At 41.9% G+C, this 22,337-nt stretch overlaps 1 protein-coding gene across 2 annotated transcripts in view; it reads left to right on the top strand.

Annotated features, from left to right (window-relative positions):
- Positions 1 to 645: 645 nt before the first annotated feature.
- Positions 646 to 22,337, top strand: part of tcp1 (t-complex 1) — a 39,293-nt gene continuing 17,601 nt past the window's right edge. The window contains exons 1-5 of one of the 2 annotated variants that reach the window (XM_072265945.1): positions 646 to 751; positions 2,511 to 2,596; positions 4,987 to 5,115; positions 7,367 to 7,464; positions 21,673 to 21,783. In XM_072265945.1, the coding sequence (XP_072122046.1) occupies positions 679 to 751; positions 2,511 to 2,596; positions 4,987 to 5,115; positions 7,367 to 7,464; positions 21,673 to 21,783 (497 nt within the window). In that variant the 5' untranslated portion in view covers positions 646 to 678. The remainder of the gene's footprint in view (positions 752 to 2,510; positions 2,597 to 4,986; positions 5,116 to 7,366; positions 7,465 to 21,672; positions 21,784 to 22,337) is intronic. The other variant, XM_072265946.1, reaches the window with a different exon arrangement.

The raw sequence follows: 22,337 nt of genomic DNA on the forward strand, positions 1-22,337 counted from the left end.
ATAATTGATTTGTGCAGAATAGTGAGGCAGCGTTCGTGGACCGTTCAGAAATCTGATGGCGGTGAAGGAGAAGCTGTTCCTAATATGTTGGATGGGTGTTTTCTGTGCATCCTCCTGATGGTAATGAGGAGAGGAAATGTCCTGAGTAGTGCAGATCCCTCATGAAGGATGCCGCCTCTTTGAGGCATCTCCTTTGAAAGATCAAAGTTGCTGGTGAACGCAGCAGGCCAAGCAGCATCTGTAGTCGACGTTTCAGGCCGAGACCCTTCGTCAGGACATTTTACAGATGCTGCTTGGCCTTCAGCAGCAACTTTGATGTGTGTTGCTTGAATTTCCAGCATCTGCAGAATTGCTGTTGTTTTCCTTTGAAAGATGTCGTGGGGAGTAGTGGCGCAGTGCTGCTGTTTTGAGGACGTGGTCCTGGCGTATTCAGCTGATTTTTTTATATCTATAGGTCTGGCGTGCTGCCTAGACCCCCCCCCCCCCGTCCCGGATTCTGATCGCCGGATGAGCGATCCCTGCGGCGACACGGACCGGACCGGACCGGACTGGACTCGGGCCCGGGCCCACGGGCGAGCGACGCCGGCCGATCGATCGCGCCTGAATTGACGAGCAGAGGCGGCGCAGCGGTTACCCAGAGTGCCCCACGCGCTGCCCGCCCTTCCGCCGCGCTCCAAGATGGCTGCCATGGAGGGTGCGCTGAATGTGCTGGGCCAGCGGTCGTCGGGAGACTCGGTCCGGACACAGAACGGTGAGAAGGAGTGGGTCTCCTCGTTGGGGTGGGTGGGCATGATGGCGAGAACGCGGTGGGGAAGGGGCGCGGAGGGGGAAGCGCGGCCCTGCGGCACACACGTGGTTGGGAATGTTCCAGAACCTTCTGTAGACCGGGAGAGGGGAGAGCTGGAGGGGCTCGGCGGTCGGTGCACCCTGCGCGGCCCCGCTCCCCGTCACGCCTGGTGCTGGGTCTGCTGCAGTCGCTCCCTGCACCTCCCCAGGGCTCAGTGATGTCTGAAAGAACTGCGAGGATATCTAGTCATAGAAACAGCGTTCCTCCTGCACCACCACTTCTGCCTACTGTAGTCAAGGTATCATGCCTTGGATTTGACTGAACCCATATGTACTGTATTTACCGTTTCAAAAAAAAACTCAAGTTCTAAGAGAATTTAACCAGCTCAGCTGAAATCTCCCAACTATGTATTTTGGGTGAATATATAATAAAAAAGCCGTCATTTAAGATCTTGCCGATGTATTGTAGGTCCAACCCTTTGGTTCCCTTTGAGCCCCACTACTTGTATTTTTAGAATGTCTTGAGACTTCGCTTAACCTGATCTGTCAGTAAATTTTGTCCTAGTGTCCCTCTACACTCTCTGTACTACTGCTGTAAGTGTTCTACACCTACCACATAATTTTCTTAACATCTGGGGTCACTTGGACTAGTCCTTACCTTGAACATAGGCTATTCCTTAATCGTGTCATCAAAGCCTGTCACTTCTATGTGCTTTACGTATCTGATACATCATATTATTCACCTGCTGTGTTAAATTGGCCTTGTTGAGGAGGTTTACTAATAAATTGTACTGATTTTGTCTTATTATTCACAGCATGGAGGGGTGCTGCGTTTGTACAGCCTCCTCAACTGCATTTCACTACCTGGGCTGTGGTTTCCATGTGGGTTCAAGAAAACCAGTCAAATTAAACAGGGATTGTGGAGCAATATTTTTTAAGTTCAAAAATTTATGGACAATTGCATCCTTCATGCAATCACAGAAATTAATGGCACGTTTTCAGAAGACCTATTCTGTCACTTTCCATGTATTATGGCACGTTTAAGTGCACAATGGGGTTTGATTGGGCAACTTACTTTTGAGAGTGGGGGGCCAGAGGTGGGGAGGAACTCAGCAAGTTTAGTAGCATCGATGGGAGGAAAGGAATTGCCATGGTTTTGGGTTCAAGCGCTGTATCGGGACTCTCCATAGTGAATTAATTTCTTCAATTTATCCCACTCCTCTTTTTTATTGTGATACTTGGAAATTTTGTGTGCTTGCTTTTAGTGCCATCAGGTTGGAGGCTATTGTCCTTAGGTCCTCTCCCATCAGACTTCTCGGCTCTTTACCTCATCCCTCCCCCTCCAGGTTTCACCTATCACCTTGTTTTTCTCTCTCCCCTTACCCCACCTTTTAAATTTACTCATCATCTTTTTCCTCCTGGCCTGCTGAGTTCCTCCGGCATTTTGTGTGTGTTGAAAGGATACAAGTTAATACTTTGCCATAAATGAGGTGAAAATGAAGCCTGGAAAAACTCAAAAATGACCTTTCAGTACCTGAGAAGTTGTTTCCAACAGATTTTGGCTGATTTTTCAATTTTTAATTTCAGGTTTCCAGCATCTTAGTTTCCTCTTAGTTGTATTGGTATAGAACAATTACTGAAGGGTTGGATATTATATTTCAGTAGTTTATCCTAGTTTGCCATCTTGTACTGAAAGTTTTTTCTTGTTTTTTTTAAATGTACAGTGATGGCAGCAGCCTCCATTGCCAATATTGTGAAAAGCTCCTTGGGACCAGTTGGTCTGGATAAAATGTTGGTGGATGATATTGGCGTAAGTAGAGTTCATTACATTGTTGATGTACTCTTATCAGAAAAGGGGTGAAACAGGAAAGGAGAGAAGCTAGCAGGTTGGGAGGGATGAATTCAGGCAGGCCAAGTTGTGGTGGTGGTGTGTCGATGCGGTTGGGCCAGATGGGAGAGGATGGGGCAGGAGGCAACACCTTTGGCAGCCAGAATTGAGTGTTGAGGGGAATTGTGTTTGGTCCACTTGTTTCCTATTGATGCAGTCTTGTCGTGTTGTTTACTCAAGTTGTTTGAAATATTAAAATATTTAGAAAGTAATCATTTGACTGTGGTTTGTCAGACACAATAAGGATTAGGTTTGGGATTACACGTAGTACAGTGTGTGGGAAAAGGAAGTATGATAGAACAGTAAAGCACAGTGCAGACCCTTTGGCCCGGATATTGTGCCAAGATCTATTTAATCCTTCCCTCCCATGTGCCCCTCCATTTTTCTTTCATACTTGTCTCTAAAATGACTGCAATGTATCTGTCTCTACCACCACTTGTGACAGTGCATTTAATGCACCCACCACACCCTGTGTGTTTTTTAAAAAAAGCTTGGACATTCTCTTGGTACTTTCCTCCAATCATCTTAAAATTGTGCCTTTTAGCTATTTCCACCTTGGGGAAAGGCACTCTTATGAATGCCTGCCTTGTGGAATTCTGAAAGCAAAAATATCTAGATATTGGCTCTGTGCAGCAAAATGAATCAGCGCGGATGTTTTAGGTGGATGTGCTTTCAACAATTCACTCACTTTCTGTTCTCGTTATGGATTAACAATTGAAATGTAAACTGCTTCTCTCTCTACATATGCTGCCTGTGCTAATGAGCATATGAGATTCTTTTTAAATGTTTCTACTGCTGTCATAAAGCAGTACAAGGCTGAATTAAACATTCTCTTTTGACTGTGCATTATACATGTCCCTCCATATCCTGCATATCCATGTGTCTGTCTAAACCATCTAATGCCAATGTTGTATCTGCTTCCACCGCTCCCTCTGGTAGCTTATTCCAGGCACCCACCACTCTCTGTGTAAAAAGAAACTTGGTCTACAGGCCTCCTTTAAGCTCTTTTAAAAACATACTGACTGTGCACCCAATCTATGCCTCTCATAATCCGAAAAAAAATCTTTCACTAGGTCTCCTTTCAGTCTGACCCTCCAGAGAAAACAGTCCAAGGTTGTCCAAATTCTCATTACTCTCTAATCCAGACAGCATTCTGGTAAACCTCCTGTGCTCCCCTTCTAAAGCCTCAATGTCCTTCCTGTAATGAGGTGACCAGAATACTCCCAACTTTGAGGTAACTAAGATTTTATGTGGCTGCAACATGGCTTTCTGATTCTTATACTTAATGACCTGACCAATGAAGGCAAGCATGCCATATGCCATCTTTACATGTGTGACTATTTTCAGGGGGCTATGGACTTGGACCTCAATATCCCTCTAGAGCAGGGGTTCCCAACCTTTATGCCAGTGAGCCCCTTCGTTAACCAAGGGATTCGTAGACCCCAGGTTGGGAACCCCTGCCCTAGATCACTTCTGTTAGGGGCTCCCTTACATTAAACCTCTCAAACTGCAGCACCATACACTTGATCAGATAATATTCCAGCTGTCATTTCTCATATTTATTTTTTATTCAGAGCTTTGGCATGGTAACAGGCCCTTCCAGCCCATTGTACCCATGGAGCAAATTAACCCACTAACCCATCCATCTCACTAATTGTTGTCTTTTGACAGCCCTCCACACTGTCCACAACTCCACCAATCTGTGTCGTTGGCAAATTTGCTAACTCATCCATCTACGTTTTCATCCAAATCACTTATATAACAAATAACCATCTCTAATTACTGTGGAATGCCACTGATCATGGACCTTCAGCTAGAATGACACCTTTCCATCACTATCCTTGTGTTCTTTGGGCAAGCCAGTCCTGTGGATAAATCCAAACTGCCAGTTTATCATTGTTGAAGACCTGAGACAGAAGAGGCTACAGATACTTGAGATTATCAAAGACTTTCTATCATTACATGATGATATAGTCACTGAAGCATTAAGTATAGGGGTAGTTGGCACTGATGGACATAATCCAAAGGGGAGAAAATTGTACTTGGTGGAAATGTGTGTTTTATGAATTGTAGGCCAAAATGTGTTCAATGCTACTTTCAGTAGCACATAAAAATTGAGATTTTGCCAGTGGGCATTTAATATTTAATTGTTTTCAGTAGCAGCACTGTATGGAAGTGGTGATTTGGGGCTAAGAGAAAAATATTGTGTTAAGGTTTCAATGAAAGTGTTGATTTTAAACGATCTGGGAGAATAAAATAAATCCCAGTGTTCAGAGTACTTCCAAATGGTACATTCTTCTGATCTTGTACAGGATGTCACCATCACTAATGATGGGGCTACAATTCTCAAGATGCTTGAAGTAGAGCATCCAGCTGCCAAGGTATTATGTGAATTAGCAGATCTTCAAGACAACGAAGTAGGAGATGGTACAACATCGGTGGTGAGTACATTTTTATCAGAATTCCTGTTAATAATTCAATAATGGTGTAGTAAATGTTTATTGATTTTCTGCAATATTTTTGATTGGTTTATTTATTTTACCACAAATTGAAGGGTGGTTTGCATGTACAGTAAGCTCCAGGATTCAGGATTCAACTAATCTGAGCCAAACTAATCTGTTGTCTATATGCAGTCCTGTATGTTGATAGCAATGAAATATTTACTGAATAAGTTTACATGTAAACTTGGTTAGTTTTAATCTAAAATGGAGTTTAAGCAACAAATATAGTGCCTATTACTCAAGAGGTGATAAGCTTGGTGACTACGGGTCTGTGTGCCTAAAATCAGCGGTGGGAAAGTTGTCGGGGAATCGGATTGAACTATAGATGGAAGGATGGGGATTAATTGAAGGCAGCATGGTTTTGTTTTGGGGAAATCATGTCTGATCATTTTGATTATTTGAAAAAGGCAACAAAATGTGTTCCTATGTAGTTGATATGGTGTACATGAACTTCAGTAAGGTCTTTGACAAGGTATCACATGGGAGATTGGTCCAAATGGCCTGTGGTATCCAATGCAAGTCTTAGATTGGATTCAAAATTGGTTTGGGAATGAGAGAAAGTGATGGAGGGTTGTTTATCTGATCAGAGAGTCTAACCAGTGGAGTTCCACAGGGATGTATGTGGGACCCTTGGTCTTGTCAAATATAGTTAGTTAATTTCAAGATACACGTGGAGAAGGATAAAACTGGCCCTTGGGTTGAGATTCTAAACTGGGGAAAGGCTAATTCTGATGGCACCAGAAAATATCTGGCAGGTGTGGGTTGGGATAGATTGTTTTGTAGCAAAGGAATGCTTGTAAGTGGGAGATCTTCAGAAGTGAAATATTGAGAGTACGGAGTTTGCATGATCCTGTTAGAATAAAAGGCAGGGCTGTCTGGTTTCAGGAACGTTGGTTTTTGAGCAGCAGCAAGGAACGAATGGAGTGCGGGAGGACTATGAGATATTCAGAACACTTCCCCACCATGTCTACTTGTGACACCACTTTCAGGAAATCGTGTACTTGTTGAACAGAGGGACCTAGGAGTACAATGCAGCTCATGGCCTGTGAAACTCCTCCCCTCATTTGTCTTGCCAAAATGCAGAACCTTACACTTTTCCAAATTCAACTTCATTTGCCATTCCTTGGCCTTCTCACCCAGCTGATAAAGATCCTTCTGTAAATTCTGATAGCCATCTTCATGGTCAACAGCACCATTTTTTCACTGTCACCGCCTAATTTAGTGTCAGCTACAAGCTTATTAAGCACACCCTATATTCTCATCCAGATTGCTGATATAGATAATAAATACCTGTGGACTAGCGCTGAGTACTGGTAAGCACCATATGTCATCAACCTCCAGTCCAAAAAGCAATCTTCAACCATCATCCTCTGCTTCCTACCATCAGGCTGATTTTGTACCCTGTTAGCAATGGGTCCACTCAGTAGGCTACTATGGAAAGTGGATCCCATTCCAGAACCTTATCAAAGGCCTTACTGAAGTCCATGTAGACCATCTTTCCTGTCCTTCCTTCAGCAACCTTCTTGGTTACTTCAAAAAATCCAATCAAGTTCATGAGACATGATCTCCAAAGCACAAAGCCCTAATGAAACCTTGTATTTCCAAATGCTAATAAACTTCCCCCCCAGAATCCCTTCTAGTAACTTACCTAATATGGACGTTAGATTTATTAGTCTACACTTAATCTGATTTTTCTTTGCCACTCGTTTTAAATAAAGGCACAACATTAACCACCATCCAGTCCTCCTGGCACTTCACCTATGACTAACATTGGTGCATATGTCTCATGTGGGGCTTCTGCAATTTCTTATATAGCTTCCCACAGTGTCCTTGGGTATACTGGATCTGGCCATGGAGATTAATCAACTTCCTTAAGCTTTATGACATCCAGCAGTTCCTCTGCTACAATATAGACCATTTCCAAGCCCTCCCCATTCTGAAGTCATGTCCTTCTCCACTGTAAAAACAGAGGGAAAAGGCTTGTTGAGGACCTCCCCCATCTATGGCTCCTCCCAAAAATGTCCTGCTTGGTCTTTGAGAGGCCCTTTCCAGGATCCATAATATTGTATGTGTGTGAAAGATGCTGTCTGCATATAACTACCATTTTTTTCCTCTCTTTTGAGCACTAGATCAAGCAAAAATTATGGGCAGCAAGTGATACCTATTACTTGTTGTATTGTCTTTAATGCAGGTTATTATTGCTGCAGAGCTTTTGAAGGGTGCAGATGAATTGGTCAAACAGAAAATTCATCCAACATCAATCATTGGTGGTTATCGCCTTGCTTGCAAGTAAGTTCTGACTGAAAAATTAATTTAAAAATTCACTCGGGTAAAGACAGTACAATTTCTTGTTTACAGTATGCAGTATTGGTTTGAACAAGTTACTAGTTTTTCAAGCAGAAGTCTCCTTGTACAAATACAGAAGTTGATGTTTGCCGAATGCAAGTGAGTGGGCAAGTGACATTTAAGCAAGCTTTGAGTTTATTAAAATACATTTTTAATTAGAAACATTAACAATGTTATTAATACAGGACAACTAAAGGCTGAAAACATGAGGTAACCAGAAGTGAACCCAGGAAGTAGAAAGAGAAATTCACAACAATTAATGGATATAATACACATTATATCTTTATAATAATCTTGTAATTATATATTTCTAGGAACCAAAATATACTAAATAGATTTAACCTAGTAACACTGTTTTTAAATAAACTTTTTGGTTGGCAAATTCATGCCATTTGCAGTCTTTTGTGCTTGCCCTTTCCCAGTGTTATAGGCCCTTTAGTCCAATTCATCCACATTGATCAAGGTGTCTAACTGAATTATTTGCACTTGTCAGTGTTTGGCCAATGGTCCTTTGAATTACTCCTATCCATGTCACTGCCCAAGAGTCTTTAAAAGTTGTAATTATATGTGATTCACCTCCTGCTCTCAGTTCCCCTTTAAAATCTTTCCCTTCTCATTTAAGCCTATATACCCTCTAGCTTTAGACATTTTTAGCTGGAGTAAAAGACTGTAGGGGAATAGACCTTAGCTGTGTCCTTAATGATCTTATAAACGTCTATGAGTTCACCCTTCAGCCTCCTTCCATCCATGGAAAACAGCCAGCCTATTCAATCACTCCTTGTAACTTTGATTGTTCAGTACCAGTAATGTCCATGTGAATCTTTTTTGCACCATTTAGCTTAATCACATATTATACATATCCTATAATATGGTAGACAGGACTGCACAAAATAGCGGTGTGCTACACACAGCGCTAGAATAACCACACGGAGTCGGTGAGTTGGAGTTGCGATAAAGAGATTTATTCAAATTTCGCGGCCTGCTTTAAAGCCTTCCTGTTCCCGCCCTCCTTGGGCGAGACTGCTGTGGGGAATGCATATTCCCAGACCCTTTCTGCGCGCGGGATTTTCCCCCTGCTGGTGAAGATGGCCTGGCGCCCTTTTTGGGGCCGGCCCTCTGCCTGCGCGCGCTGTTGTGAGCCGGTTCGTGTGTGCCAGAAATTGGGTCGCCACAATCTCACCAACATCTTGTGCAGCTATGTCGTAACATCGCAATTCAATGCCCTGCCTGATGAAGGCAAGTCTGTTGCCAATTTTATGGATACCCTACGTGTACTGTATTGCCAGGATACAGCACTCCCAAGGGCATTGTGTATATCCTGCCCTGGTTTAACTTTCCACCATGAATTATTTTGTACATGTCTTAAGTTAAATTCCAACAGCTCACTTTCCCAGTTATGTGGAAAATTGTTCCCATGCTGTTGTTGTATTTGGTTGTTTTGTCCTTTCTATAAACCATTAGGGCTGACCCTTAACCATCTCTTCCATCATCTAAATATGTATTTCATCATTGATTTGATGTTATATTTCACAGTATTTCAAACACGGAAATTGATCAGTACTATTAATGTTTCCTCATAGGCCTCAGGCACTTAAGAAAAACAAAGTGCACGTGATGATTTGTTGTATTAGTGTAGTCATGATTTTAAAGTTAAAGTATACCTGAATTTTAATTGAGAAACTTACATCGCTGAATAGCATCCACTTGTTAAAATTTAAGATTACAAGAACTTTTTAAAAACCCACATCGTTTGGCTGGCTTGGCATGCATTGTCTTGCTAGTTATTATTTGTGGGGAAAAAAATATTGCCATTCATAACATTGTGCTGAATTTGTTTCTGCATGACATTATGTGGCTGTACATATATCTAAGCAATCTAGATGACAATATGTTAACTAGATCAGCAAATTTGCAGAGGACACCAAGATTGGGGGTGTAGTGTACAGCGAGGAAGGCTATCAGAACTTTGGAATCTGGACCAGCTGAAAAGTGGCAGATGGAATTTAATGCTGAGAAGTGTGAGGTGTTGCAGTTCGTAAGGACCAACTACTATAGGTCTTACACAGTGGGTAGTAGGGCACTGTGGAGTGCAATAAAACAAAGGGATCTGGATATGCAGGTCCATAATTCATTGAAAGTGGCGTCACAGGTAGATAGAGTCGTTAGGAAAGCTTGACCATAAATCAAAGAATTGAGTACAGAAGATGGGATGTTATGCTGAAGTTGTGTAAGACATTGGTGAGGCCTAATTTAGAGTATTGTCTACATTTTGGTCACGTACTTACAGGAAGGATGAAAATAAAGTTGAAAGTACGAAGAAAATGTATAAGGATGTTGCCAGGTCTGAGCTATAAAGAAAGATTGAATAGATTAGGACTTTATTCCTTGGAATGTAGAAGATTGAGAGGATATTTAATGCAGATATACAAAATTATAAGGGGTATAGGTAGAGCAAATCCAAGCAGAATTTCTGCTGAGGTTGGGTGGGATAGCAGCCAGAGGTCATGGGTTAAGGGTGAAAGGTGAAAAGTTTAAGGGGAACATGTAGGGAAACTTCTTCACTCTGCCATGAGTGTGGAACAAGCTGCCAGCACAAGTGGTGCGTGCGAACTCAATTTCAACGTTTTGGTTAAGAAAAATTTAGATGTGTACATGGATAGAAGGGGTATGAAGGGCTATGGTCCCAGTGCAGGTTAAAGGGAGTGGGCAGTTTACATGGTTCAGCATGTACGAGGTGGGCCAAAGGACCTGTTTTTGTGCTGTACTTTTCTATAACTATGACTGTAAATGATATTTCATGGCCCCTATTGCCCGTTCAGTTGCTCCTTTCTAGTACTCAATAGACTCCCTCTATTCCTTACAAAGTTTCAGCTATTTACAGTTGTCAATATCTTTCATATGTTTTCATCAAAACTTTCAACATCCCTTGTTATTCAGGATTCCCTAATCTTACTGTAGTTGCATTCTTCCCTTGTGTTGCCCCTGATCTTTCTCCCTATTAAAAGTTGCCCCCAATCTGCTTTCTCCGGATCCTGTCATATGTTATTGAAATTGACCAACTCCTAATTTAGGACCCGAACTACCTTGAAACTTGAGTCATTGAGTCCCACAGAAGGGAAGCAGGTTCTTTGCCCCAACTAGTCCATGCTGACCATGATTCCCATCTAAGATTTCCCTCTAAGATCATCCCTCAATTTCTTATGCTTCAAGGTATAAAGTCCCAGTCTGCTCCACATCTCTCCATAGCATAACAAGAAATTAGGTGCTCCTTTAAAGGACAGGACTCGAGATTTGTAATCTCAGGATTGTTCTTGGGTCTGGTCCTCTGCTTGAGATTCTAAATTGGAGAATGACCAATTTTGGTGATATCAGGAAGAATCTGGTACATGTGGATTGCATCAGGTTGCTTTCTGGCAAAGGTGTACATGGTAAGTAGGAGGCTTTCAAAGATGAAATCTTGAGCATACAGAGTTTGTATGTCCCTGTCAGATTAAGAAGCAAAGACAACAAACAGGTTTAGGGAACCTTGGTTTTCAAGAGATATAGAGGCCCTGGTTAAGGATAAAGGAGGAGCTGCATAACTAGTACAGGCAGGTAGGAACAAATGTGGCACTTGAAGTTTAAGAAGTGCAAGAGAACACTTAAAAAAGAAATCAGGAGGGCTTAAAGGCATGAGGTTGCTCTACCACACAAGGTGAAGAAGAATCCTAAGGGATTCTACAGATATGTTAAGAGCAAAAGGATTGCAAAGGACAAAATTTGTCTTCTCGAAGATCAGAATGGTAATCTGCGTGGAGCTAAAAGAAATGATAGGGAGATTTTAAATGGATGTTTTGCATTTGTATTTACTTGTGAGGCAGACACAGAATCTAATGAAGTGAGGCATGGACCATAGACAGGTTATAGAGGAGGAGGTGCTTGCTTTCTTGAGGCAAATTCGGATAAATCCAGGGCCTGACAAGGTGTTCCCTTGAACCTTGTGGGGCGCTAGTTCAGGAGCTGCAGGGCCTTAGCTGAGATAAAGTAATTTAAAACGTCATTAGGCACTGGTGGGGTGCCAGCGGATCCGTGGATAGCTAATGTTGGTCCATTGTTTAACAAATGTGCTAAGAGTAAGCTGGGAAATTAGGCTGGTGAGCCTGACATCAGCCAAGGCCCTAACAATCTAATTAAGGTCTGAGACCTCGGTAAGAGTTATCTAAGAGCTCAAATCTCTTGGGGTGCCCAAACTTTTGCATGGTGCTCCTTTCCTTTTTTTCACTCCAAAATTGTACAAAACAAAAATAATACACCAATCTTGCTTAAAATGTTGAAAAGAATGTTTCGTCTTTAACTTTATGACTTTTGGAGATTTTCTACTCACTTAACTATTCACAGTAACAGAAGTTATGACCGGGGTGCCCAAACTTTTGCATACCACTGTAAGTACAGTGGAATCCGATTAATTGGGACACATCAGGACTGGTATATTATGGCCCAATTAAACTGCTGCCCTAATTAGCTGAAGCTTTATGGAAATAGTTAAACAGATTTTTTTTTACAAAACTACCGTTTAACTGATTTATGTATTTACATTTCATGTAGAACAAATTTAAATATTACCAATACTATAAAACCATTAGTTTCTATTAGTTACTGACAAAGGAATTCATCCAGTGTATGCTGCCATATTCTTTTGATTGTAAATGAAGTCAGCTCCTGCAGCATGGGCAGATGAGATCTACAGTAAGATACAACAGCCAGAAACGCAGTTCTGCAATGGTCAGTGGAGAGCGAAGGGTATGGCGGGGCACAGAAATAGTCATGGTCATCGATTACAGCCAAGGAAGACGTTAGTTGTAACAACTACTCGTACCACTGGACCAGGACTTCTGAGGTCCAGAGAATGGATTTGCCCCAGTGAAATAGCTTTTCCATTTTTTCAAAACTCTCCCGCACAGGTTTTCCTGAAATCCTCAGATGCAACTGACAACCATCACCAAATTAACAAAATCAGCGCAGATGCCTCTTACAAATAATGGACTGCCTTCATGCAATGCTTTTGATGATTTTTAATCTCAAAATCTTCATTTTCATTTTGTAACATTCAAGATGGTTGTCAATATCTTCAAATTCTTCATAGTTCCTAACTTGTTAAAGTTGTGAAAATGTTTCATTTTCACTCCAAGCTTAAATGCTTGCTGCAGTGAGCAAGACGATTCTGAATTGTCTTGCTGCTTACTTCTCGCTTATTGAGCACAAATAAATGCACCTATTTGAAAACTCTTTTCTTTAAGCATAGAGTAGCATCTAACAAGCACACAAGTGCATACAACTGGAGTGGTAGCTGCAGGTTAGAATTCAACATTTAAGAGAAATTTTGATAGGGAGATAAGATGGGATAGGTATGGAGGATCATTGTCTGGGTAAAAGTCAATTGGGCTATGCAGATAATTGTCTGGCAAGGGCTAGGTGAGCAGAAGGTTATGTTTCTGTGCAATGGTGTTCTATGACTATTTCTCGGTCTCTTGAGCCCCAGCAGCATCTTCATAAATCTCCTCTCCGCTCTTTCTAGTTTAATGGCATCCTTCCTATAGCAGGGTAACTGAAACTGAACACAGTATTCCAAATGTGGCCATACCAATGTCTTAGACAACTCCTAGACTCTGCTCTGACTGATGAAGGCCAGCATGCCAAAATCTGCTTTTACTACCTGTGATGCGACTCTCAGGGAACCATGTACTTGTATTCCTATGTCTGTCTGTTCTAATGCACTCCCAAGGATCCTGCTGTTGATTGAAAGTCCTACCTATATTTGTCTTCTCTAAACTTAAGGAATTATCATTACTTCTGAAGTGCCTACTGACACTTCCACCTGCTTGGCTTCATTTCCCAAGTTAAAATCCAGTAAGACCCTAGCCCCTTCTCTAATAGGATTCTGTTTTCACTGAAAGTTCAAAGAATATTTATTATTATTAAAGTATGTGCAACCTTGAGATTTGTCTCCTTAAAGGCAGCCACAAAACAAAGAAACCTAATAGAACTCATTTTTTTAAAAAAAAACTCAAAACACCCAATGGGCAGGGGAAAAAAAACAAATAGTGCAAACACAGAAGTTGAGTGAAGGTTGATGAGATTAGTCTCAGGGATGGCAGATTTTCCATATGAGGATCAATTGAGTAGATTCCTAGTCATACAGCATGGGAATAAGACTTTGGGCCCACCATATCTACACCAATCTGTGGACACCCGTTCATTATTAATCCCATCTTCTAGCAGCTGGCTTATGCCTTGACAATTCAGATGCTGATCCAGACACTTAAATGTTGTCAGTGACACTTTTCCACTCCCCTCTCAAGCACTGTATTTCAGATTCTCACCATTCTGGATGAAAGAGATCTCAGGGAATCAGTCAAAATTCTTAGAGCCAAATGGGTTGGGTGCAAGGAGGGTGTTTCAGCTGCTCAAGAAATCTAGAGGCAAGGACACAATCTCAAATTAAGGGTAAAATTATAATTTCACATAGACTGGTGAATCTCTGGGTGTTCCTGTGGCAGCTCAGTCATTCTGTCTTGAAAGAAAAATGCTCACACAATAGAAATTGAAGGGGAAACATTTGTTATCTGGTTGCCTGTGGTGTGTAAGTAACCACCTTTCCTTAATTCCATGTTCTACTCTCTTCTCTTTCCAGATTTCGTCTTCAGCCCTTTGTCATTTACACCCATCACCACTTAGCTTCTTGCATCATTCCCACCCTTCCCTCCCTCATCTGCCTGTCATCCCCTTCACTTGGTATCCACATTTCACCTTCTAACTCTTGCTCCACCCCTTATCCCCAGCTTTCTAATGTTAGCTATCTCTCCTCATTCTTTCAAGTCCAGCTTCAATGTGCTAACAGTTTAATGACTAGCTACTTTCTTTTGGCTGTTGTCCTACGGATCTTGACCCAACACATTGACTCTTCATCTCCCTCAATATATGCTGCTTGACATGCTGTGTTCTACTAGCTCCTTTGTGTGTTGCACAAGTTGCGGGCCCTCAACTGGAAATGTCAATATACCTTTTTTATCTCAGAGATGCTGCTTCACCTGAGTTCTGGCATTTATTCATTGTGTAGTTGAAGTTAGAATGGGGCTGCTTTAATCTTTCTAATGATGTATTCTGATGTCAACGTTAGATAAATAAACTGCTGTTCAATGTAGGTGTGCATCTCTGTTAATTGTGTGCAGTTTGAGTAAGGAAGTTTTTTCTCCCCTCCTGTTCCTGAAGCTTCAATGTGCTAACAGGTTAATGACTAGCTACTTTCTTTTGGCTGTTGTCCTGCGGATCTAATATATTTTTGAGCTACTGCTGGTGATGGTTCTGAGGATTGTACCAATGAAATATGGTTTATATAGATCTTCCTTTCAGATGCATTCCTGGTTGAATTTGTCAGGAAGAATTTTCCTTGTTCCCTTAGCCAGTATTGCCTGGAACCAACTTCATATTTATACTCACTCAGAAATCTGGTATATAGTCAAAAGTATATATTTTCCTTCAACAACTATATCAATTAAGTTTTGTAGTTCTTCCTCCGTACTTGCGATTAGATTAAATTAATCAGAATTAACACAGTGTCATCTGCATATCTGAAATTATTGATGTTTTCACTGCCAACTTTGATTCCCAAGATGTCTCTTATTTTTTGTAATATTGTTTCGGTGTACACATTAAATAAATCAGGGGAGAAAACACACCCTTGTCTAACGCCGCTCTTGATTTTCGTAAACTGACTCACTTCTCCATCTATTCTTACAGCGGCAGTTTGTTCCCAGTACAGATTTCTGATTAGGCGAAGGTCTTGCGAATCTAGATCTAGAGTTTTTTGTAATATTTCAAATAACTTATTGTGCTTCACTTTATCAAATGCTTTTGTGTAGTCGATAAAACAAACAAATTTTTTTGCACTTGAATAGCTCGTTCTGATAGTATCCTTAACATCAATATTGCATTTTTTGCACATTTGTCTTTCACAAAACCACTGTTCTTTACCTATTTACCTACAAAAAATAAGAGACATCTTGGGAATCAAAGTTGGCAGTGAAAATATCAATAATTTCAGATATGCAGATGACACTGATAATTGCAAGTAGGGAGGAAGAACTACAGAACTTAATTGATATAGTTGTTGAAGGAAGTGCAAAAATGGGTCTACCTATCAATTGCAAAAAGACAATGTATGGTGATATCCAAAAAGAAGGAGAATCCTATCTGCAGGCTGAGAGTAAATGGGGAAGACATAAAACAAGTACAAAACTTTTGCTACTTAGGAAGCTGGGTGACATCAGATGGCAGGTGCAGCATGGACATCAAAAGAAGAATAGGGATGGCAAAAAACACCTTTACGAGAATGAAGAGTATACTGATCAATATTAAACTAGGCGTGACAACCCACCTCAGAGTACTGAAATGTTACATTTATTCAGTTATGTTATATGGCTCAGAATGTCGGACAATATCTAGTAACATGAGAAAACGAATTGAAGCAGCAGAGATGTGGTTTTTGAGGAGGATGCAAAGAATATCATGGACGAAGCTAATATCTAACGAGGATGTCATGAACAGAGCAAACACAAAAAGGGAATGTATGAGATTGTGGCGACCCACTTTCTAGCACACACGAACCGGCGCTCGCCGGCAGAGAGGCCGGCCCCAAAAAGGGTGCCAGGCTATCTTCACCAGCGGGTGGGGGGGGGGGGGATCCCACGCACGGGAAGGGTCTGCGAATGTGCTTTCCCCACAGCAGTCCTGCCCAGGGAGGGCGGGAACAGGAAGGCTTTAAAGGAGGCCGCGAAGTTTGAATAGATCTCTTTTATCACAACTCCAACTCACCGACTACGTGTCGTTATTCTAGCACTGTGTGTAGCACACCGCTACAAGATCATGAAAAGGCAACGTAACTTCATTGGACATGTGATTAGGAAAGAGGAGTTAGAATGCACAGTAATTATGGGAAAGATTGAAGGGAAGAAAGCAAGAGGAAGACGAAGACAAATGATGATGGCGACAGCAGCCAGAGAACTGGAAATGAATACCAATGAATTGATCCACTTGACCCGAAACAGGCGTGTGTGGGCCATGACAGTCAAAGCTCAAGCTGGGCACGGCACCTGATGATGATATATTTTTAATTAAGAATTCAAGAGCTAAAGAATAGGGGTTAAAATTTCATCTTCAGTTCTCAATCTTAGGTGGGGAAGAAAGAGCCTTTGTGTGCAGAGACAGATAAAACCAGGTCAGAAAGTAGAGGGATTGGGAGAAAGGTATATAGATGTCATGACCAGTATCAACAGGCAGTATTGAACAGAATGGGTCGAAATGTCTGTATTATGGGTATGAATCTGTATGTAAAACTATGATATTGTGGCTATAACAGAGACTTGGTTGAGAGAAGAACAGGGCTGGCTGCTTAATGTTCCAAGGTTTCAGTACTTTAGAAAAAAATAGAGGAGGAGGTAAAGAAGCACGGTGGTAGTGGAGGGGACTTGCACTATTACCCAGGGACAATGCCACAGTTGTACTTGGGAGAATGTAATGGACTGAGTCAAAATATAATCTGAGCTCAAAATAAGAAAGGTGCACTCACTCTGACTGAATTATATTATGGACACCCCCACTCCTCCCATAACCACCAGACCATTGAGGAACGGGCGTGCACACAGATCAGGGTAACTTCCAACTTCTTTAATATAGATGGGGCCTCCTTACTGTAAGAGATTTAGACAGGGACTCCATAACTTCGAAGATGATATAGATCAGGGTAATATGAACCTTGTGGAAGTTATTAAATTGGAGCAGGGAAGATTCTGAGAGTATTGGGCAGGAAGTAGGAAGAGTTAATTTGAAATCAACTGTTTTTCAGCAAGTCCATGTGGTTTAAAGACCAACTGCAGAGAGTAGAGAAAATTAGTGTCACAGTGGCATTACAAGTGTATATCTGTGCACTTGTAATGCTACTGTAGCACTAATTTACTTTGCGACCAATAAAGTATCTATCTATAGGACAGTAATGTTCCAGTAAGAAGGGATGACAGAATGAGGGAACTTTGTATGCTGAGAGAAGTGGTGAATTTAGTCAAGAAGAAAGAAAAGGAAGCTAAGACCCTAAAGAAGTCAGAAAAGAACTAAAAAAGGGAAAGCTGGGACGGACCATGAAAAGTCCTTGGCAAGTAGGATTAAAGAGAATCCCAAGGAATTCTATACATACATCAAGAGTAGGAGGAGGATAACTCTGTAAGGGTTAGGACCACTCAAGGATAAAGCAGGGAGCATGTGGTTGGATGCGGAGGATGCAGGTTAGGTCCTGAATGAATATGTTGCATCAGTATTTATCAAGGAGAAGGACATGAAGGGAGAGCAATGTGGAGCGTACTAATTTGCTAGGTCATTTCATAATAAAGGAGGTGGTAGGATTGGATTGAGAGAGGCAAGAGATAAAATTGCTGTAGTGTTGACCAAGATCTTTGTATCCTCTCCAACCACAGACAACCTAGAGGACTAGTGAGTACCTAATGTTATTCCATTATTCAAGAAAGAACTTGGGGGTAATCCCGCAAACCAGAGGAATTCTGCAGATGCTGGAAATTCAAGCAACACACATCAAAGTTGCTGGTGAACGCAGCAGGCTAGGCAGCATCTCTTGGAAGAGGTACGGTCGACGTTTCGTCAGGACTAACTGAAGGAAGAGCTAGTAAGAGATTTGAAAGTGGGAGGGGGAGGAGGAGATCCAAAATGATAGGAGAAGACAGGAGGGGGAGGGATGGAGCCAAGAGCTGGACAGGTGATTGGCAAAAGAGATATGAGAGGATCATGGGACAGGAGGCCCAGGGAGAAGGAAAAGGGGGAGGGGGGTGAAAACCCAGAGGATGGGCAAGTGGTATGGTCAGAGGGAGAAAAAGAGTGCGAGAAAGAATGTGTATATAAATAAATAGTGGATGGGGTAGGAGGGGAGGTGGGGCATTAGCAGAAGTTAGGGAAGTCAATGTTCATGCCATCAGGTTGGAGGCTACCCAGACGGAATATAAGGTGGTGTTCCTCCAACCTGAGTGTGGCTTCATCTTTACAGTAGAGGAGGCCGTGGATAGACTGTGGATCAGAATGGGAATGGGATGTGGAATTAAAATATGTGGCCTCTGAGAGATCCTGCTTTCTCTGGTGGACAGAGCGTAGGTGTTCAGCAAAACGATCTCCCAGTCTGCGTCAGGTCTCGCCAATATATAGAAGGCCACATCGGGAGCACCGGGCGCAGTGTATCACCCCAGCCAACTCACAGGTGAAGTGTCACCTCACCTGAAAGGACTGTCTGAGGACCTGAATGGTGGTGAGGGAGGAAGTGTAAGGGCTTGTGTAGCACTTGTTCCGCTTACAAGGATAAGTGCCAGGAGGGAGATCAGTGGGGAGGGATGGGGGAGATGAATGGACAAGGGAGTCGTGTAGGGAGCGATCCCTGCGGAAAGCAGAGGGGGGGGGGGAAGATGTGCTTAGTGGTGGGATCCCGTTGGAGGTGGCGGAAGATATGGAGAATAATATGTTAGACCCAGAAGCTGGTGAGGTGGTAGGTGAGGACCAGGGGAACCCTATTCCTAGTGGGGTGGTGGGAGGATGGAGTGAGAGCAGATGTGCATGAAATGGGGGAGATGCGTTTGGGAGCAGAGTTGATGGTGGAGGAAGGGCCATCCCCTTCTCGCAATTCCTCCGTCTCTGCTGCATCTGCTCTCAGGATGAGGCTTTTCATTCCAGGATGAGGGAGATGTCCTTTTTTAAAGAAAGGGGCTTCCCTTCCTCCACCATCATATATGTGGCCTCCTCTACTGTAAAGGTGAAGCCACACTCAGGTTGGAGGAATAACACCCTATATTCCGTCTGGGTGGGCTCCAACCTGATGGCATGAAGATTGACTTCTCTAACTTCTGCTAATGCCCCACCTCCCCCTCGTACCCCATCCGTTATTTATTTATATACACACGTTCTTTCTCTCTCCTTTTTCTCCCTCATTCCCTCTGACTATACCCCTTGCCCATCCTCTGGGTCCCTGCCCCCCTTTTCCTTCTCCCTGAGCCTCCTGTCCCATGATCCTCTCATATCCCTTTTGCCAATCACCTGTCCAGCTCTTGGCTCCATCCCTCCCCCTCCTGTCTTCTCCTATCATTTTGGATCTCCCCCTCCCCTCCCACTTTCAAATCTCTTACTCACTCTTCCTTCAGTTAGTCCTGATGAAACGTTGACTGCACCTCTTCCTAGAGATGCTGCCTGACCTGCTGCGTTCACCAGCAACTTTGATGTGTGTTGCTTGGGGGTAATCCGTTAGCTTGCTTAGAGACAGTAAACGTGGCTTTGTGTGAAACAAGCATTTTTACCAACTTGAATGAGACTTTGGAAGAGGTGAATGTGGTGGATGAAGGTAAAGCTGTGGATATTGTCTGCATAGATTTTAATAAGGAGTTTGACAAGGTCTCTTATGGCTCATCCAATAGATAAAGATGTGATCTGTGTCTTGTCCAATAAAGGTGAAGGTGGTGGTCATTGGAACTTATTCTTGCAGGATATTTATGATTGTGATTACAGGCATCAGTATTGAGCTATCTGCTTTTTGTCATTACGTATAAGCAACCCTGGGTGCAAACAAGGATGGGTGGGCAAGCAACTTTACAGATGATGCAAGGAGTGGCAGTGTTATGGATCGTGTAGAAGGCTGCCAAAAAAAACAGTGGGATATAGATCAGATGCCGATATGAGTAGAGGCATGGCAGATGGTGCTTTACTTGGCCAAATGTGAGTGTTATATTTCAGAAAATTAAATATAAAGAGACAAGCACTGTTAATGTAAAGACCCTTGATGTTGCTATTGGGAGGGTTCTTGTGAGATCCAAGTATATAAATTCCTGGAAGTGGTCACGCAGGTTCATAACAGAATAGTACAGCACAGTACAGTAGTACAGCTGCCTTCTTCCACCTGACTAGACTTTCCACCTCACCTGGCACCCATGGTTCCTTCACCCTACCATTCTTTATCTTCCTCACCGTGGTAAGGTGGTAAAGAAAGGTATATAGCATGCTTGCCTTTATTAGTTGAGGAACTGAGTTCAAGAATTGGGAAGTTATGTTGCAGCTTTATAAAATTCTAGTTTTGTATGTATCTGCAGTATTGGATTCAATTCAGGTTGCCCTTGTAGGAAGGATATGGAGGCTTTGAAGTAATGTAAAAGAGTAATTTGAGAGCATGTGCCAAAAGGAGAGGTTGTACAAACTTGGGTTGTTTTCTCTGGAGTGGCAAAGACTGAGAGGGGATCTGGCAGGTTTATAAGATTATGAGAGGCATAGCTAGACAGCCAGAATCATATCTAATGCCACAGGGCATGCATTTAAGCTGAGTGGGGCTAAGTTCAAAGGAGTGGTGTAGGGCAGGGTTTTTTACACAGAAGTGGCTGTCTGGGGTGGTGGATGCACATATGGTTCAGTATACTTACTATCAAAGGATGTATAAATTATACATCCTTGAAATTCACTTGCTCTCAGGTGGCCACAAAGCAAGAAATCTGAAATAAACCAATTAAAGAATAAAAATAAAAGACTGACACCTCATGCGCAAGAGAATTTTTTTTTAATGCAAATCATGTAAACAATTGAATCCAAACCGGAAATTGAGTTGTCAGATCCAAACCCCGGAACAGCCCGGAGTCGGCCCAAAGCCTGGCTATCAGTACATATTAGTGGGCATGGAGCAAAGCAGCCGTGGCCATCTTCATTGCCTCAATACTGTGGAGATTACCATCGCGGAAAACAAGTGATATCAGCTCATTCAAGAGGTTCATAAACACGTGAATGTACAGCAAGTGGAAGAATATAGATATTGTGAAGGTGGGGGATAAGTTTGGTTGGGTATTTGATTACTAATTTGACACATTGAAGAGCCTGTTCCTGTGCTGCTAAGTTCTTTGTCTTCTTGTAATGTTTGCATTGCAATCTGGCTGACAAACTCCAGTGGGAGTTTAGAGCAACTGAGGGTTACACGCAATGCAGCTTGAGATGCAACAGAGAATATAATGTAAAACATAATTGTTTAACATGTAGCAACTGATTATTGGTGTTTTGTGAATAAAATCGAGACTTAACATTTACTTTACTTTTTTATAGGGAGGCTGTCCGTTATATTCAGGAAAATCTGACTGTTAATACAGATGAGCTGGGCAGAGAGTGTCTCGTCAATGCTGCTAAAACATCAATGTCATCGAAGATAATTGGCGTGTATCTTTCCATTAAGAGTAGCTGGTGTGCCTTGTGTAAAGTTTTATTCCCAACTTTATTTCTGAATATCATTCATATATATTATCATATAATATGATAACCATTCTTGCTGAGCAAAATTATTCACTTATGGCATATGTGCAATTTACAGTAGTAGTCATTTAAATGTGTCCATCTATAAAAGTGTTTCATCAGGTTGAGCAGCCTGACTACATTAGTCAAGGCTGTTGTAGTTTTGAACTAAACATTCTCTTCAGATGCATAATGGCTTGCTCTATACTTCATTTTCTGTTTATAGCACTTGTACTTTTTAAATTTTCATTTATTATTTCTGCTGTTTTCATCAAAGAAACAAATAGTTGAATTTAATAGATGACTTTAAAACAATGAATAATTGAAATACAAGTTCAAAATGAACACTTTTGTTTTACAGTGCACTTTGCCACATATCACTGTTTATAATTCATCTATCAAGAGAGTTAAAAGTACCTCATTTTGAAACTTCATTTTGACTAATTTCTTCTACAATTTGGCTTGTGTTGCTAATTAACCAA

The sequence above is a fragment of the Mobula birostris genome, chromosome 8, assembly GCF_030028105.1.
Source record: "Mobula birostris isolate sMobBir1 chromosome 8, sMobBir1.hap1, whole genome shotgun sequence".
NCBI lineage: Eukaryota > Metazoa > Chordata > Chondrichthyes > Myliobatiformes > Myliobatidae > Mobula > Mobula birostris.